Source organism: Euleptes europaea, chromosome 19 (assembly GCF_029931775.1).
Source record: "Euleptes europaea isolate rEulEur1 chromosome 19, rEulEur1.hap1, whole genome shotgun sequence".
Classification (NCBI taxonomy): domain Eukaryota; kingdom Metazoa; phylum Chordata; class Lepidosauria; order Squamata; family Sphaerodactylidae; genus Euleptes; species Euleptes europaea.
This window is the reverse complement of record NC_079330.1, coordinates 15,246,709-15,265,310: the sequence shown is the minus strand read 5'-3', so window position 1 is coordinate 15,265,310 and position 18,602 is coordinate 15,246,709. Positions and strand designations below refer to the sequence as shown.

Sequence of the window (18,602 nt, the reverse complement as noted above, 5' to 3'; positions counted from 1 at the left end):
GAGAACTTTAGAGGCAAGACGCCCGGGATCTTCTGCATCCAAATGCACAGCCATGACTCCGGCCAGGGCTGCTAATAGGTTTGAAAGAAAATGCCCCGACCCTTTCATAGAGGCTTAAAGTGTGGTAATGGGCAAAAGTGTCGCTTTTCATGGCATGGAGCTAAATTCATTTGTTTACAAAATGTATACCTTGCCTTTCTACCCTCATCGTAACAACCAAGCTGGCTAACGGTGAAAACAAGTAATATATAAACACGTTGGAAAAACAATTCAAACCAGAACTAAAATAGACATACAAAGGTGCAAAAAACAAGAATTAAAACACAGGGCAGGAAGAGGGGAATCACGGAGGGAATGCTACACGAAACAAAGAAGCCTTCAACCACTGGTGGAAGATGGTGACAGATAAATCTCCCTGGGGAGAGAGCTCCACAGTTTTGGAGTAACGACTGAGAAGGCCTTCTCTCAAGTTGCTACCTGCCTAATCTCAGAAAGGGGGGAAGGCTGCGAAATCGAGGCTTCAGAAGATGATTGCAGCGATGGTATAGGGTCATAAATAACTTCCCATTAAGCCTCTGTTGAAGGGATAGGACATTGTTCTCCCCATGAAACCATTTATGGAGCCAGAGAAGGAACACAGGCAGGATAATGCTGATGCAGTCATCTTGTCAGTGGGCTCCGTAGAGGCACCTGGTTGGCCACTATGTGAACAGACTGCTGTACTTGATGGACCTTGGTCTGAACCAGCATGGCTTTTCTTATGTTCAATTCCACTGAGCCCACCTTGGACTTCTGAGGGTCTCTACTGGACAGGGGCTCAGAGCATCGATGCCTTTCACAGTGACTCCATTTACACAGAACGCTCAAGTAAAGACTTCTTTAATGAAAGAGATACCACATTTCGTTTGTATATATTATATACACAATGTAACACATGCACCAATTCAAAAGGAAGCCGCTTGGAACTAGCTTTTTCTTCAGCCAGACACTTTGCAATGGGACTGCTAAGCAGCACCTGCTGCTACCAGGCCCTGCTCATGGTGCAGAGGACTCATATATATATATAGATATATATAGATATGTATATAGATATACACATGCATATTATTTCTTTTTCTTAAAAAGAAAAGAAAAAGTGCAAATTAACACATTTAGCACCAATTCCAAATTGCACATCTTAAAGTTCAACACCAGTAGCATCTGAACCCACACTTGGGAGGAAAGGGGGGGGGAGAGGTTCATCAGCTTGCTACTAGGGTGGCCTGTGGGAGATCAGCTTCTAATCTACCTCGAAAGCGTTTCGTGCGTTTGGCCACTCATTTGCTCACTGCCCGTCAATCACGCGTTTGCATAAAAGTAATATAATCGTAGAAAACACAAAGCGCTTAATAATTCTGCGCTTAACAGAATACTCTGTTCACATTTCCTATCTGAAGATTCCCCTGGAAGGACGTGTCCTGAAAAGCCCAAACCTCACGTGTTGCCCTACTTCCATCTTAGCTTCCCCCCACACCATTTCCCTTGCTACGGAACATTTGCAAGATGCTGCGTCTGTATTCTCTGTTGCAAACGAGTTGTAGCCAATAGTTTTTTTTCCCAGGACAGGACCAAGAACCACTGGCTAACGGAGCATCCTACTGTACACGTGGTTTGGCTTCTGCTTCTAGTCACCTGACAGACAGCATGTTGCAAAGCTGTTATTCCCCACTGTAGTGAAAACATCCTAAGTGACTAGATGGTTCCTTATGGCTGGATTAAAACAGCTTCTGTGGGAGAAGGAACTGCCACGCTTTGTGCTTTCTGCATTCCCACCCCCCATGAATGAGCCAGGGCCATAACTGCTTTTAAGTTGCGTTGTGGCCATTTTCAGTTCTTCTGAAACCAAAATGGTGGCTTACACTGGCAATTCTTTTGCATCTGCCTCATTTGATGTCTAATCAAATGCTTCAGTGCTAGAACAGAGAAAGCTCTGAGCGGGAAACTGACTGCGCCATGGCAGGACTTGTTCCCTGGTGGCGAGGTGCAAGGAAGAGCCTGCAGTTCTGGTGGAGAAATACGCTCACAGTGGAGGGGGGCGGGGGACAGATAACCAGGAGCTCACTGTTGCTTGCAGCCTTCCTTTTTGTCCCGGGATTTCTGACGGCCCGCCTTTTCTGGCTGCCGTTTGGTCGGGGACACGAAGGTGGGTTCCGAAATCTCATCCATGTAGTCAAAGAGGCCGTCCACTGGAACAGGACGTACTGAGCCCACAGCTAAAGAAAAGGGACAGGGGGGGGGGGGAGAGAGAGAGAGAAACAGATTTAACTGCACCAGCAGAATCTTTCTCACCTGCCGGGGCAGGGAGTCATTTGACCATCTCCCATTCTAAATCCTACGCAGTGCCTCTTCAAATGTGAAGCCTTTTCATGTTAGCTACCAATGCTGTCTATTTTATCATGGGGTTCGTAGACTTCCCCCCCCCTCCCTCTACAAGTATACATTTTATCTAACAATATGCTTTGGGCCTCAGTCCAGAGTAAGTTAATCACCCTTGAAGCAGGCCTGCTTGATCGCCTGTGGTGCATCAGTATTGCCCACAGCTGATCAGGGAGTCAAGGTTTGTTTTGAGGCCATTGCTGTGCAGTAAACAACTGACAGGAGTGCATGGGTATAGGAGGCAGACTAATGAAACTATCAGGGGCTTGTATTAGCAGCTTCTGTCAATCTACAGGCAAAGCAGGTTTGAAGTTCCTTTCATGGGATACAAGGAGTCCATGGCTAATTTGTCAGGCTGATTTCAACTGGACATGCGTAGCTTCCTCTCGATCAGGATCATCTGTGTATATGCACACAATGGCACAATTCAGAAATTATCTGTAACTGTGCATTTGAACATTTCCCTAAAATGCACAGATGAGTGTCTATTGAGCTGTCGATGCGGGTGTCCCTTAATGGGACTACTTCTATGCGAGCTGCATGCAAGAGAAGTACACCGCACTCTCTTCCAAACAAGCAAAATCCCCACTAGTATAAAAAGATCCTGAAAAGAAAATGTGAGGGATGGATATTCCCAAAGTAAGAGGCCATACCACCACCACATGGTTTGCCTGCTTATACTTATTATTTGTCAACTCCTCGTCTTTCTAGAGACTTCTGTTTAGCTAGACTGAATGCAAACCCCTCTGTGGCCATGCAAGGCAGAATTTTGAATATACCATACCCAGACAGGACCAGTCCTTGCTCTTCCAGCTCTATCGATTCATTAGCTCATGCCTTTTTGGAATGCCACTTTTACGAGGAACTTAGATCACGCTATATTTCTCCCCTTTTGATATATAAATCTAATATCTCTGTGTCTGACAGAATGGCCTTTTTTATTAAGTGACAGGGATCCCAAGGCTACACTGTCAGTGGCAAGATTTATTTCAGTCCTTATATCCTTCAAACGTTACATCTAAAATTACGCCGCTCAAGATCAATGGATCAAGTAGCTTCTAAAGGATAAAGGAAAGTAAGAGGCCAATCCTGCTCAGTTCAGGGGGCTTCAAATCCCACAGTTGCAGCCTGCCGTGTTACCTTGGGAACAGACTGTGCTCACATCAAGAGGAGGCTCCGTTCTTTTGGCCTTAAAGGTGGGGTCCAGATCTTCGGCGATATTCCGGCAAAGCTGGGGCCTAAGGGGCAAAGGCAGGATGCTTACATACAGCTGGTGCTCTTTGAGTGGCAGCTGTACACAGGGTTTCTGTACGTGAGTAGAGAAATGTGGGTAATCATCGACAACTAAAAACATTTTTACTTATCGCCGGATCTGACAAGGGAGTTTGGACTCTTGAAGGCTAATACCATGGAAATCTTATTGGTCTTTAAAGTGCTCCAGGGCTTGAATTGTGCTCTTCCATTGCAGGCCGACATGGCTACCCATTTCAATTATTTCCAAGGAAGGCACTGCAGCCAAGTCAGTTTGTCTAATGATATTTATTCCCCCTGCTTATCCCTCCTCCTGCCTTGCTCAAGTCAGATTTTAAGCTACCTTCAAGAGATTAATCCCGATGGCCTCTCGCTTATGTATTTGCGGATCCTCAGAACTCGAGGACCTTCCCCATCACATGTTGTATTGTTCTTTGTACCATGAACCCAGATCTAAATTTCTTGTCTCCTTTTTATCCAATATTAGCTGTTTTAGTGACCAGGAGAAGCTTTCTTTTCTCCTGTCCGATACTGACTCTGCTGTTACTTACAATATGTCTCTTTTTGCCCTAGTGGCCAGGAAAATTCGAGCCAGCATTGCAGTTAAACCAAACAACATTTGTATTTGAGGCGCTTTAAAAGGACCCCAATAAGTGACAGACATTGCCCGTGTGAAATTGGAGAAATGGAAACAGTGGCTCATGTGCTATTAAGATGTCCTTGGTATGAAGAGGTGTGCACCAAGTACATTCTCCCTTTGCTGAAGGGCCCTGGAGAGCCCATAGAATCAGTAATACTGCAGACACTTCTGGAGGGGGAAAAAGAACAGTTTACCTTAGCCACAGCTAGGTTCTGTGCAATAGCTTTTAAAGTTCGCCTTTCTTTTTTTTTTTAAATAAATTTTATTGATTTTTCAAAATATAAATTCATCATTTTAACAACAGTTTAAAAATGTCAAGAGCACTATTTTGTCAGTTGTTGTCTGCATTATAAGTGAACATAACAAATAAATTGACTTCCCCACCACCTCCGTCTGCCTCTTAATAAAGTGTTACAATCCTTCGTTAATATATTCTGATCCTAATATCAATCTCATTTCAAAACTTCATTTTCTATAAAATATTACATTCTGGATCAGAGCAAAGAGTAACCTTCCATTTTTCCCAAACCAAGTTCATATTCATAAAGTTCGCCTTTCAAAGGTTTCCTCAAGGATGGGTCTAATTTTAAATTAGGGGGATAAGTAAAATCTAACTTGATGGATTTGTGTTTTTGTATTTTAAATTAATGCACAGTTGTGAACTGTGGACATTTTATCAAGTATTCTTAGAATGGCAATGCCGTAATAAAAATCTGTTCTGTTCATTTGTATTTGATTTTTTTTTTTAAAATGTCCTTAATTTTAACTGTTTTCTTGTTGAATCTGATTTGATTGTGTCTGCTTGATTGTCTCTGATCTGAAGTGATTAAAGTCAAGCTAGTGATTTTTAAAAAAAATTCTAGAAGGTATGTTCTTTGAAAAGAAAGCCCAGACGGGTTCACCCTTTGAAAGGCCAGACGGGTAACTGATGGTCTGATAGAGTGGGAGCTCACAGAAGCGAGAAGAGGTTTTCAAGGCAAGTCGTAACAGACTTTGGTAACTTCTTGCTGGCTGGCTCATCACCTAGGCAAAACAGTGTTCTGTGCTCTCAACTGCCTTCTCTTTCTGCGCCGATTCCTCAAGGTCAACCAGCCAACTACTTCGGGGCTTTGCTTCGATTATGCTTGCCTTTTCTGACCGTCAGAGGTCGCCTCGCCCGCCCCACATTTTGCCCGTGTTTTCCGGATGCTGGCTAAACATGCGGGGAGAGCGAGGCCACCTCTGATGGTAGGAAAAGGCAGGCATAATCGAAGCAAATCCCCAAAGTAGTTGGCGGGGTGACTGCGAGGAAATAGCCATGCATAAATGGCCACTACTGCATTCCTTGTCTCTGTTTAGTTTGGAGGGGGGTGGGGACTGTACAGACTCAAGAGCTCAGCACTAGCAACACACATTTTCACATAGGACTACAAGAACCGTAAGTCGCAGACTGCCAGTCAAAACCACTCATCCGCTCACGGATGCAACCTTGCTATCCCAATGAGAAAAATGGGGGTGTGGGGAGGATGCACAATACCCTCTCTTAGAATGACAATGACAGATAAAGAGGTTTTTCTTCTTTCTGAAGGAAGCCATTCTATCCAGGTAGAATTTCTATATTGTCCTGATACCCAGTATGTGCAGAAGGACTCTAATGTAGTGGGACAACCACTCTGAAGAGCCAGGTGCCAACCTCTACTCAGCCATGAATTTCACTGGGTGATACCACATCATTCTCTCTCAGCCTAAGCTACCTGGCTGGGATGTTGTGAGAATAAAATGGGTGAGGAGAATAACTCTGTGTGCCAACCTGAGCTTTGTGGAGGAAGGGCAGGATAAAAACGGGACTGAGAGTGGGGGAGAGAAGAAGTTGGTTTTTATACCCTGATCTTCCTCTACCTTTTAAGGAGTCTCTAAGCAGTTTACAATCACCTTCCCTTCCCCTCCCCACACCTTGTGGGGTAGTTGGGGCTGAGAGAATTTTAAAAGAACTGTGATGGGCCCAAAGTCACCCAGCAGGTTTCACGTGGAGGAGTGGGGAATCGAACCCAGTTCTCCAGATTAGAGTCCGCTGCTCTTAACCACTACAACATGCTGGCTCAGCATCAGTGGACACTTATTTTGGTCAGGGTGAAACTTAGTGGACACCACAGGAAGAAAGGCAAAGTCTGGACAGAAAACCATCTGGGTGCTGCCAGAGCACAGAAAGAGAAGGTACTGTAGTTCAGAGCACAGAACACTGTCTTTGCCTAGGTAATGTGACGGCCGAAGAGAAGCCAATTCTGAGAGGCAACAGAGACAGGTCATATGGGGCTGCTGGCTCGAAGGTTTTCCTAATGAGTTGTGCCAGGACCAAAGACATGCTCCAAAATGGTCACCTTTGCACAGAGACCTAAAGAAGAACTGGTAGTTACTGACTGGTGATTCTCTAGTCCTCATCAACAAACAACATGCATTGTTTTTCCCCCGTCCAAGGCCAAACCTGGTGCTAATAGCTGGAGACAGGAAATGGCCTTCCAAATATTACTTTTTATTTTTGAGTGCTGCATAATTTAAGGAGCCCCACATATACTTCACCAGGTTACTAGTCTGAGCACTGACTTTGTGTCTGCGTGGTCTCCTCTTGAGGGCACATCTGATCTTTCCAGAGACTGAACTCTGGCCGGGGATGCAGCTCCGCAGCTGGGCTGGGCCTCCTGTTAAAGCAGTAAGAAGACAGCAGAAGGATAAATGGAAAAGGGAGGGGGATACTGTTTCACTCTGGACAGATTTGCACTCCTTGTGTATCTGTTCAGTTCTTGGGAGGGGGGGGGAGACTGTACAGACTTGAGGTTCAGCACTAGCAATGCGCACATGTTTTCACATTGTGAGTACAGGAACCATTAAGTTGCAGACTGTCAGAACCATTCATCAGCTCGTTGATACAAATCAGCCATTGAGAAAACCGTCACCCCCTCCTGCATCCATGCTGATGTTCTGAGGACTACTGATTCTGTCTAAGGCAAAATGACCCCAAAATTGCTTGATTCTGCCCTACTTTCCAACAGACTTCAATCAATCAATAATTTATTTGTAGTCATAGACCATCAAATAAAGCGAATTTACATAGTTAAATAGTATAGGATAAAACAAATACAAAATGAATTTGCTATTAAAATGGTTAAAAATGGCAAAAATTACCAAGATACATGGCTGTTTAATACAAGCCAACAGACTTAACGTGCTTGGTTTGGACCAGGCGGTTCTAGGTTCAAATCTCTTCTCAGCCACGACACTCACAGAGAGTGATGGCCAAAGGTCAACCTTTCCAGCTAAACTTATAGAGTTGCTGAAAGGAAAGAAAAGGGGGTTGAACACCACCCTCCCAATACAGGTCTCAGGGGAAAGGAAAGGAAAAAGGAAAGCAGCTCCCAGCCTAAACCAGATTGACCCTTTAATCCAATTTCAGCAGCTTTTGGGGAGAATTTGTGCTTCTGCGGTGACCAACCACATGGCCCGATTTCACCAGTCTTGTGCTGCGCAAACACTCTCGGACAAGAATGTGCACAACCACTGGAGCCATTCCATCTGCATGGACAGAAACCCTGTAGGCGCTTCCAATTTATGCAGCTACACACTCCCCCTTGGGTTGCAGGGATAGGTGCCAGTTGTCTCACGACTGGCGGCAACTGCGGGCCCAGCCAACCCAACGCACAGTAAATTACTCCCACATTTCAACAGCTTGATCTCCCTCCCCAGGGCACTGCCGATAGAGATACTGGGGTGGGTGGGCACAGAGATCTGAATCAAGCCCCGCAGGCAGAGGCTCACTGGGTCATCCTATGGCAGTCACAAGTTCTGCTGGTCTCAGCTCTGCATGGGAGCAACTGCAAGCCATCTCATGGGGACAACAAAAGTGTTGACAGCTACAACTGTGGTACAAACACACAGAAAATACTGAAAGCTGGGTAAGTTGACCGCTATGTACAGCGGGAAAGAGGACGCTGCAGATAGAGGCTGCTTCCTCTGACGAGATCCTCACCACGAGATCTCTCTGCCTGTTACCTCTAGCCCTCGGTTCCGCCTCCGTTCAGAGAGGCTGTCTGCCTCCTTGATGCTCTCGGCTTCTCCGTCCTTGCCGGAGGATCTCCACTGGGCTTTCAGTTCCTGCTCTTGCATATACCGAGCAATCTCCTGAAATAAGAGAGCGAGAAATAGAGAGAGAGAAAGAAAGAGAGAAATAGAAGAGTTTTCCAAATCATCCTATTTGAAAAGCCACCATGAACAGAGATGCGCTAACAGTTCTTGAAGGGGGCACAGGGAGACGAGAGAGATTTGGGCAGTGCCTACCATACCTGCAGGGTGGGAAGATCTGGCCTTCTCATGGCATTACACAGCATCTTTCCCCACAAGCAATAGCTTATTTCTTCAACCTATTCTGCCCCATGGCGCAGAGTGGTAAGCTGCGGTACTGCAGTTCAAGCTCTGCTCACAACCTGAGTTCGATCCCAACGGAAGTCAGTTAGGTAGCCAGCTCAAGGTGGACTTAGCCTTCCATCCTTCCGAGGTCGGTAAAATGAGGACCCAGCTTGCTGGGGGTAAAGGGAAGATGACTGGGGAAGATGCTGGCAAACCACCCCGTAAAACAAAAGTCTGCCTCGTAAACGTCGGGATGTGACGTTGGGTCAGGAATGACCCAGTGCTTGCACAGGGGACCTTTACCTTTATTCAAGCAGACGGTGTCATTGGGGATGGGATCTGTGCAGGAGTGAACTGGAACTTTTAAGTGGCCCAGGAACACACTGAGTGACCAGCGGCAGTGCCACACCATAGAACCACTTGGCTTGGACCCAGCCACCAGTGACACCAGGCAGGCATTACCCATCGTCTCATGTGCTGCCGCTTGCCAAGCAGCCGGGGAGGGGGGGGAGAGTCGGCTGATTCCTGGTCATGGGTGTCTGTTGTGGGGATGGGAAGGTGATTGTAAGCCAGTTGTAAGCCATTCCTTAAATGGTGGAGAAAGTCGGCATATAAAAACCAACTCTTCTTCTCTCAGTACTGTTGCTGCTACTCACAACCCGCACAGGAGGTGGGGCTTGGAGGTCCGTGTCACATGCCCTCTCCCCCAAAGAACTCCGAAAAAAACCCTACGCTCTGCTTCCCAGGAGCTGCACCCACGTGAACTTCCTCGTGCTTGGCAGCGGCACCTCGACCCCACACCTCTGATTGTCAAGAGGCAAGCCACACGGAGCCGGCCTTGGCTGGCTCTCCTGGCCGATTCCAAGAAGAGACTGCAGCCTTTACCGAAGGGTAACATCGCTCCCAGTGAACTGGGGAGCCCCGGCTTTGATGCCAGCCCCTCCTCCGGCACGCCCTCTCATCTCAACACCCCAAATACATGCAAGAGCCCAAAGGTGGGGCCAAGAGAAACAAACAGGAACGTGGGGGAGCAGGCCGCAGCTGGTGCATTACCTCATCCTGAGCCACCTGGGCAGCTCTGTAGTCATCGTTACGCTCCCGGTTCTTCTTGGCTCTCTGCACAAGAGGGTCAAAAAGCTAGTAAGCGTGTGGAAAAACAAACACTTCGAAGAGAGGGGCAGAGCTGCCCTGTTTTCATGCAGCACATGCCCCGGGCTTTCCTTGCACCCAAGCATGTAGAAACAGATATGTAGTGTAAAGCTCTAGTTCATTATATATTTTCTCATGCAAGGCTGAACCCTACAAGGCTGAGTGCTTTGGTCAAATGCTGTCTTGGTGGGCCCAGGCTTCAGAATCTTCTAGTAACCTAAATTTGGTTCTCAGATGGCCTCACAATGACACTTCTCAAAAACCAGTGATTCGGGTGTACACCTTGATGCTGATCATTCTCTGCAGCCTATCCGGAGAGTGTGTAATGCCCACAAACACCACAATAGGGAGGCAAATCACTGAAGAGCCAACACGCCCATCAGAAACCCATCTCTCTCTCTTACAGCAATCGAATCTACTTAGCCTTTAATCAGCTGACAGTTCCCCAGATGCTGCGGATAACTAAATCATAGACTCATAAAATCATAGAGGTGGAAAGGACCACCAGGGCCATCTAGTGCAACCCCCTGAACAATGCAGGAAACTCACAACTACCTCCCCCACACACCCCCAGTGACCCCTACTCCATGCCCAGAAGATGGCCAAGATGCCCTCCCCCTCATCATCTGCTTAAGGTTATAGAATCAGCATTGCTGACAGATGGCCATCTAGCCTCTGCTTAAAAACCTTCAGGGAAGGAGAGCTCGCCACCTCCCGAGGAAGCCTGTTCCACTGAGGAACCGCTCTGTTAGAAAATTCTTCCTAATGTCTAGACCAGTGGTTCCCAACCTTTTTTTGACCAGGGACCACTAGGACTTTTTTGTTCGGTGCAGGGACCCCAAGGTTCAAAATAAAAATTACGAGAATTTGAAAATAAACTTTAATCATAACTGTTAGTTAAACATTAAACTTAGAATAATATCTGAATATATATTTTTATAATAGAGAACTTTTAATTGAAAATATTAATTTATTATGGGTTTATAACTTTTTTTCATGGACCTTAATTTAGTTCTCGCGGACCCCTGGGGGTCCACGGACCCCTGGTTGGGAACCAGGGGTCTAGACGGAAACTCTTTTGATTTAATTTCAACCAGTTGGTTCTGGTCCGACCTTCTAGGGCAACAGAAAACAAATACGTTGCATTTCTGATTCAGAAATAGGAGAGGCAGGACTAGATACTCACGACAGAAGTTTGCTCTTCCTCTTGCAGCCTCTGAGCCAGTTCTTCATCTTGTCGGAGCTGCTCCAGGGTCTGCAATTCCAGGTTTGCTATCACCCAATGCAGAGGTTCGGTGTCATCCCCTTAACACAGACGAATAAACAAGCATCAGAAGAAGAGGAAGATGAAGACCACCCTTCTTCGTGGAGGAGAAGGAGGACTGTGAGCCCAGTGGGGTGTAGAAGCATGTTAAAAGTTGTGGGGAAAGGCAAAATCCACACTAGTGATTATTAGGGAAAGGGAGTGAAAAGAAAACAGGCACTATCACAGTCCCTTTTGAGCAGATCTGTGGTGCTGCTGCATTCAGAATACTGTGCAGGAGGTTTGGGTGCCCCGCCTCAAAAAGGGTACCGCAGAGCCAGGGGGAAAAGGTGCAGAAGAACAAGCTAAATGAATTTTGCTGCTACAAAATATGGCAATAGCTCCTGGCCTGAATGGCTTTATAAGGGAATTAGACAAATTCACATAGGTCTATCAACAGTCCTCCATGTTCAGAGGCAGCATACCATAATTGCTTGGGGGTAATAAGAGTGAAGGGCTATTGCTTTTATACTTTTCCTGTGGACTTCCTGTGAGAATCTGTCTGACAACCATAGGGGATTTGAAGTGGGACTCTGGTGAACTAGATTTGTTTCCCCACTCCTACACATGAAGCCAGCTGGGTGACCTTGGGCAAGTTGCAGCTCTCTTAGAGCTCTCTCAGCCTCACCCACCTCACAGGGTGTCTGTTGTGGGGAGGGGAAGGGAAGGCGATTGTAAGCTGGTTTGATTCTGCCTTAAGTGGTAGAGAAAGTCGGCATATAAAAAACCAACTGTTCTTCTTCTTCATTCCTTTGGCCTAACCAACAGAATTTCTCTTATATTCTTAAACAAGGAGTGGAGGAAAATGCAAGCAGGATACGGCAGTCAGATCAGAGAACAGAATAACAGGCTGGATGCGAAGAAGACAGGCCAGCATGATTATCCCTATACTCCATCCTTACAGCAGCTTGCCTCAGGGAGATTTGAACTGGGGTCTTCTCACATTCAGGACCAAACCGTTAAGGGTCTGAGACAGGATCCCATGAAGTGTAGCTGAGCTGTAAAAAACTGCTGTGAAGATGGAGCATGGGGATAATCATACTGGCCTGTCTTTTTATGGATGTTGTAGGGATTACTGATAACAAAAAGACTCTTCTAGTTTACTTTTTTTTTAAATGGACAAATTCTCTCAAAGCTTATTTTACCTGACAGCTGAATTAAACTCATATTCACAGAGCAATACACAAATATACATCACAAATTACAGAAATATTAAGACTGACACATGGTGTTTTCTTAATTTCTTGCAGGAGATATGAACAATGAATACACCACAAAAGAAAGGTAAGTGGAAGAATAGTAGTCCATATAGCCTGAAGCTTGTATTTTATTCTTTTCCAAAGGAGAAAACTTTAAAGAAGAGGAGAAGGTGGCCTGGCAGCCTCTTTTAAAAACCGTTTCACATTGGATGGAGCAATAGTGATATGACGCTGACTATATGATGAGTCTATAAGAATACTATGTTGGAGAATTGAAAAGCTTAGCTCATTCTGAGCAATGCGAAACAGTTTTTAAAAGAGGCCGCCAGGCGCCTTCTCTTCTTTGAAGTTTTCTCCTTTGCAAAAGGAAAAGAATAAAATACAAGCTTCAAGCCATATGGACTACTATTCTTCCACTTACCTTTCTCTTGTGGTGTATTCATTGTTCATATCTCCTGCAAGAGATTAAGAAAACACCATGTGTCAGTCTTAATATTTCTATAATTTGTGATGTATATTTGTGTATTGCTCCGTCTGTGAATATGAGTTATTTACATTTATTTTGTGGTTGTGATACTTTTTGATATATACATACATTGCCCCTTTTTGGCTTATGCTGTTTATTTGTAGTTTGCCATTTTTGTAGTATAAGGGTATTCCAGTTTTGTACCAGCTAAATTAAATTCCCATGTACAGAGGCAAGAGTATCTTTGAAAACCAGGTGCTGGAGGCAAGCAATGGGAGAAGGCCATTCCACGAAGCAATCCTTGTGTTGTTCTTATTCCTCTTGGCCTCCTGCCAAGCTAAGGGCTGGCGCTGACCTGCTCAAAGCAAAGCCCTTGGCACTGAGATGCCACTGAGACTGGCGCCCCTCTACTTCCACCTGGACTCTGCTCTCACAACTGGCACGGCGCAACTGTCCGGCGCGATACTCGTTTCTAGACTCCGGTTACCTTTTTCACCGCTGGAGCTCTCCAGCCTCTGCTTCTGCTGTCGGATCGCTTCCTCTTCTAAGTCCTGCAACTGCTTGGCTAGCTCCTGTGCATGACAGACAATCAGAAAAGATGTGATGGAAATGCGTTTCCAAAGCCAGCCTTGTTCTGGCAATCGTACTTACTGTTGGCAACTTGATTGTGAGTTGCCCTGGAAGCTGAAGACAGGCTGGACATAAATGTTTTAAATACAAAAACAAACGCTTACAAAAACAGCCTTTCCCTCAATTGAACACATGAAGCTGCCTTCTACTGAATCAGGCCCTTGTGTAAGCAAACGGGTTGCCAATCTCCCGGACTGGTCATGGAAACCCCAACAGATGCACGACACCACTTTTCCAGACGTGACAGCCAGCCCGAATCACCACTGAAAGGGCTCCTATCCCGTCCCGCGAAACAGGCAGCCAAGGAACCATGGTGCAGTATTACCTGTCTTCAGAGGGCCTGCTACATTGGCAAACGTCTCTATACTACTCTAATTCCTAGGTTCTGTGTGTTGTGTACATGTTATTTGAGTGTCTGTGTACATACAAGTAATAAGTAGATCCTTGAAACTAAGACCATTGACTCCGCATGTTCTTTGAATCACGGTTTGGACTCCCGTAGACATAGGTTAGATCCTGCAGGTTATGTCCAGTGCTGGTTATTGAATGCTAATTCCCCCATATAATAATTCTTAACCGAGCATTTTGGCTAACACTTGGTCCATCAAAGTCAGTATTGTCTACTCAGACCGGCAGCAGCTCTCCAGGGTCTCAGGCAGGGGTCTTTCACATCACCTACTTGCCTAGTCCCTTTAACTGGAGATGCCGGGGATTGAATTTGGGACCTTCTGCATGCCAAGCAGATGCTTTACCACTGAGCCATGGCCCCTCCCCCTCCCTACAATTGTGTGCCTTACTCTTACCTGGCTGGCAAAACACCCTCCCAAAAAGGAACTAACTAAAAGTCCTGCCTGCAGTCAAGCTGGAAATCCCGAAGTTCCATTTTATCACCTTTCCCTTTCCCTTTGTTTGCCTTCTTGAGTTTGGTTTGTTAGGGAAAACAACAACATTTCTTGGCATCCTTTGTCTTGCTCTTTGGGGTGCCGCAAGCAAACTAGGCAGATAATAGAACATCTATTTCTTAACATTTCTACCACGCCTTTCTTTCATTGTGGAAATCGGGGCAGGATAGATGTAAATAGTTCCCAGGTCTTCAATCCAGGCAGTGGCCAGAGCTCCATCAGGTGGTTGTATCAGGCACCTTGCGACTCACAAAGGAAATTCTTGCAAGGGTCAGAAAGCCATTAAAAGAGCTCTGCATGGCGCTTTCCTGTTTCTCTCCCCCACCCGTCACCACAGACTCATCTCTGCTCGTGTATGAAGTCCATTTTAAGAAAATGTGCCCCACGCTGCCAGGACATCGCTCCAACTGACCTTCATATTTTGCACGTTTCCAGCTCCATGTGATCACGCAATTTAACTGGCAGAATAATTCTGCAAGAGTGGGTTCCATTAACTAGATGCCACGTTTTCTTCCTAAAGAAGCATTCTACTTGACCAACAAGATCAAAAGGAAATTCATTTAGGAGTAGAGATTCTGCATGTGACGCCTCTCAATAGGCTTTGTTTCAAGTCCTTTTACAAAAAAAAGAAACCATTCGGAAAGCTGAAGAGGGCTTCTCTTTGACTCAGATGCAGGCAACGAGTGGCACTTCAGTCGAGTGGCTGACACGTGGCCACAAAACGTGTCTCGATGCTGCCAAGTTGTGGGTTTGACCCTGGCTGCTGCCTGGCTAGGAGACTGCCCAGGAATCTGGCATGCACCACTCCAAGCTCCTTCAAGGAAGGGAGCAGTACCGGTGGCAGAAAGGCAGAATGCACTCCAGATGGCACTTTGATCTTTTGTTTTATTCAGCCAGATTCATTAAAAGGACAGCCCAAACAGATGTGGGCCTAGTGCGCTACATATTAAGAGACAGTAATGCGCACATAACATTGATGGTAGCAAGATTCAAAGCTGACAAAGACAGGACATTTTGGAGGACACTGATTCATAGCGTCGCCATGAGTCGGAAGCAACTGGACGGCACTTAACACACACACAAAAACACAATCCCCACATAACATTGATGGTAGCAAGATTCTTGGAAACCTCTCTAGGAGCACTGCGCCAAGCTCTTCCACAGAGTTAAACTCTATCAATCTGATTATTTAGCACTTTAAGACTTAGAGGTTTTAACTAGTTTACTGATATCTTATCGTTCAAAGATTGTATTTTAATCATTGAATATATAGTACTTTAAGACTTTGAGGTTTTAACTATTTTATTGATACCTTATCGTTCAAAGATTGTATTTCAATCATTGAATACAGTATTTAAAAGATCTATGCCAATAAAGGTTTGATTTGATTTGAGCCTCCACAAAAAAGGGGCAAGGGTGTTTATAAGGGTTGCAGCTGTATCAGTTCATTCTAACTCTAAAAGTCTGCAGGACGGCTTGATATGCTACTTCTTTCCATCAGAACAGCTGTGCTAGGTTACAAAAGTGTCCTGGCCTTCCGTACTAAGAGCAATCACATGTTCACATTAAAATTACAGTAGAAAAGAGCAAGAGTCCAGTAGCACCTAAAAGTAACAACATTTCTGGCAGGGTATAAGTATCTGAAGAAGTGAGCCATGGTTCACGAAAGCTCATACCCTGCCAGAAATGTTGTTCGTCTTTAAGGTGCTACTGGGACTCTTGCTCTTTTCTACTGCTACTGACAGACTAACACGGTGATCTATTAAAATGACAGTGAAGGCAACCTGAAGCCTTGTCAAGAACATGGAGCCGTGAGTCAGGAAGTCTGATTTACATTTCACCTCAGCCATGAATGAAACCACACATCTTTCAGCCACACATCTACATTGTGAAGAGTGTTACAACAACCTTTTGAGGAAGGCTGCTGTTATGACTACTGAAATAATGTGTGTGCTGCCTGCGAACCCCCCAAAAGAGGTACAAATGTGAGCGGGCATTGCCTAATGTGACCGGTGTGCCCTGCAAAAGCCTGGGGCCTTGGCGAGGTTGACTTGGCACGTCTCCCAGGCAACAGGCCTGAGGACAATGCGGGTAGTAAGGACACCGGACACTTAGCAAGCAGAGCTACGTGGCTTTGTTTATTTTTAAAAGACTGCTTGAATGTCCTTTTGAGTCACAAGCAGGTTAGTTTGGAGGAAGAGAACATAACTTCTCACTGAGGAGCTGAAGAAATCAACAGTTCTGAACTGGCAGGCCAGAAAACTTCTGAGGAGTTCAACAGCCTAGCATAGTAAAAAAAAAAAAAAAAGTTATTGGACCTTAAAGCTTTTTTCTTTTTTAATGATGGTATGAACAAGACGACACAAGGGGAACGTCCCTGCCACAAATTGTTGGATATGGAAAGACAAGAACTCAAGAGTGTGGCTAGGAGAACTTGCTCCCCGCTGAGTATGGAAATTCCCTTTTACTTGAACAAAGTTGCTTCATATTTTTATCATTTAACTAATCCGCATCAACGAAGAGCTTTTATGCTGGCCAGGTTTAACGTTTTACCCTCAGCGCTGAGAGAGGGGAGATATCGTAAAGTTCCATATATGAATAGACTTTGCCCTTGTGAGTATGCTCAAGTTGAAACTGTTACTCATGTCTTGTTATACTGCCCTTTGTATGGAGAAATCCGGGTTAAATTCTTATTACCCTTGCTAAGTAAAAAGAAGGAGTCGTCTGATAAATATAAATTATTGTTGGTTCTTGCAGGTTATCCGGGCTGTGTAACCGTGGTCTTGGAATTTTCTTTCCTGATTATTGTTCTTATTGTATAACCAGAACCCAGACTTAATCAATCGGGTAGCAGAATTCCTACAACGTGCAATAAGCATAAGGGAGCTTGTTTCTTAACTGTGCAAATTTTAAACTTGGATGTATTTTAACTGTTCTGATTATTCCTTTTTATGCCAATAAAGCTGAAGATTGATTGGTCTCTGCCACCAGGAGGCAGCAGACACCACACAAGAGCAGCCACAAGCATCCAAGTGTCAAGAACTCAGCAAAGGTAGTCAAGAGTTCCCACACGGTCCCCAGCTTGACCACAACAGGAAACATTTCAGGCCTGCCTACATCTTCACAGAATATCCCAGAAATCCATTCAAGATTATTTTTTGCAATCACTTGATATAGAACACACTAGTCCCCTTCAGACAACATACACAGGGGTGTCAACAACGTGAGCAGAGGAAGAGCAAGAATGGGTGTACTGGTCCTGCCTACACGTGATCACCAGAATGCGAGCACTGTGCTTACGCATGTGCATACAAAGAGTGGAGGAAAGGCTGAAGGAGCTGGGTATGTTTAGCCTGAAGAGGAGAGGGGATATGATAACCATCTTCAAGTACTTGAAAGGCTGTCATAGAGAGGATGGTGCCGAGTTGTTTTCTGTTGCCCCAGGAGGTCGGACCAGAACCAACGGGTTGAAATTAAATCAGGAGTTTCCATCTTGACATTAGGAAGAATTTTATAACAGTTAGAGCAGTTCCTCAGTGGAACAGGCTTCCTCAGGAGGTGGTAAGCTCTCCTTCCCTGGAGGTTTTTAAGCAGAGGCTCACAGTATTAATAAAATACATACAGAAGATTACATAAATAACATAAAACCAAAATTAGGAAGAATTTTCTAAAAGAGCAGTTCCTCAGTGGAACAGGCTTCCCCGGGAGGTGGTGAGCTCTCCTTCCCTGGAGATTTTTAAGCAGAGGCTAGATGGCCATCTGTCAGCAATGCTGATTCTGTGACCTTAGGCAGATGATGAGAGGGAAGGCATCTTGGCCATCTTCTGGTCACTGGGTGTGTGTGGGTGGGGGGGAGGTAGTTGTGAATGTCCTGCATTGTGCAGGGGGTTGGACTAGATGACCCTGGTGGTCCCTTCCAACTCTATGATTCTAGTGTGCATACAGGCGCCATGCTTATATTCCATCCCTTGTGTGTAGGTGGAGCTAACGCACGTCTGTTCCTCCTCCTCCATGCAAACTGCTGTCACCCTGTGTCTCTGCTTTCAAAATGCAGCTGCACAGTGCTCCCCTTAACTTTTTAGCAGTTTTCATGGTGCTTTCCCATTCCCCTTCCAAGCCTTTCTGCAGCACCGCAGCACAGCTCAGTAGGGGAGGGGCTGGAAGAACCACCATCATGCCCTGTCCTTTTGCACAGGCAAGATGGAGGTGAAAAGAGGGCCGGCAGCAGCAGTGAGCGGCAAGAGGACAGGTGTGTGTGCACGCCTTTCCC

General features: G+C 45.5%; 1 protein-coding gene across 1 annotated transcript in view; it reads right to left on the bottom strand.

Annotated features, from left to right (window-relative positions):
• Positions 1 to 2,061: 2,061 nt before the first annotated feature.
• The window catches only part of LOC130491350 (coiled-coil domain-containing protein 50-like), a 29,173-nt gene continuing 12,632 nt past the window's right edge, over positions 2,062 to 18,602 (bottom strand). The window contains exons 5-11 of the mRNA XM_056865067.1: positions 13,288 to 13,372; positions 11,019 to 11,137; positions 9,737 to 9,799; positions 8,330 to 8,458; positions 6,887 to 6,981; positions 3,556 to 3,653; positions 2,062 to 2,240 (exon numbers count right to left, since the gene is read on the bottom strand). Coding sequence (XP_056721045.1) covers positions 2,098 to 2,240; positions 3,556 to 3,653; positions 6,887 to 6,981; positions 8,330 to 8,458; positions 9,737 to 9,799; positions 11,019 to 11,137; positions 13,288 to 13,372 — 732 coding nt within the window. The 3' untranslated portion in view covers positions 2,062 to 2,097. The remainder of the gene's footprint in view (positions 2,241 to 3,555; positions 3,654 to 6,886; positions 6,982 to 8,329; positions 8,459 to 9,736; positions 9,800 to 11,018; positions 11,138 to 13,287; positions 13,373 to 18,602) is intronic.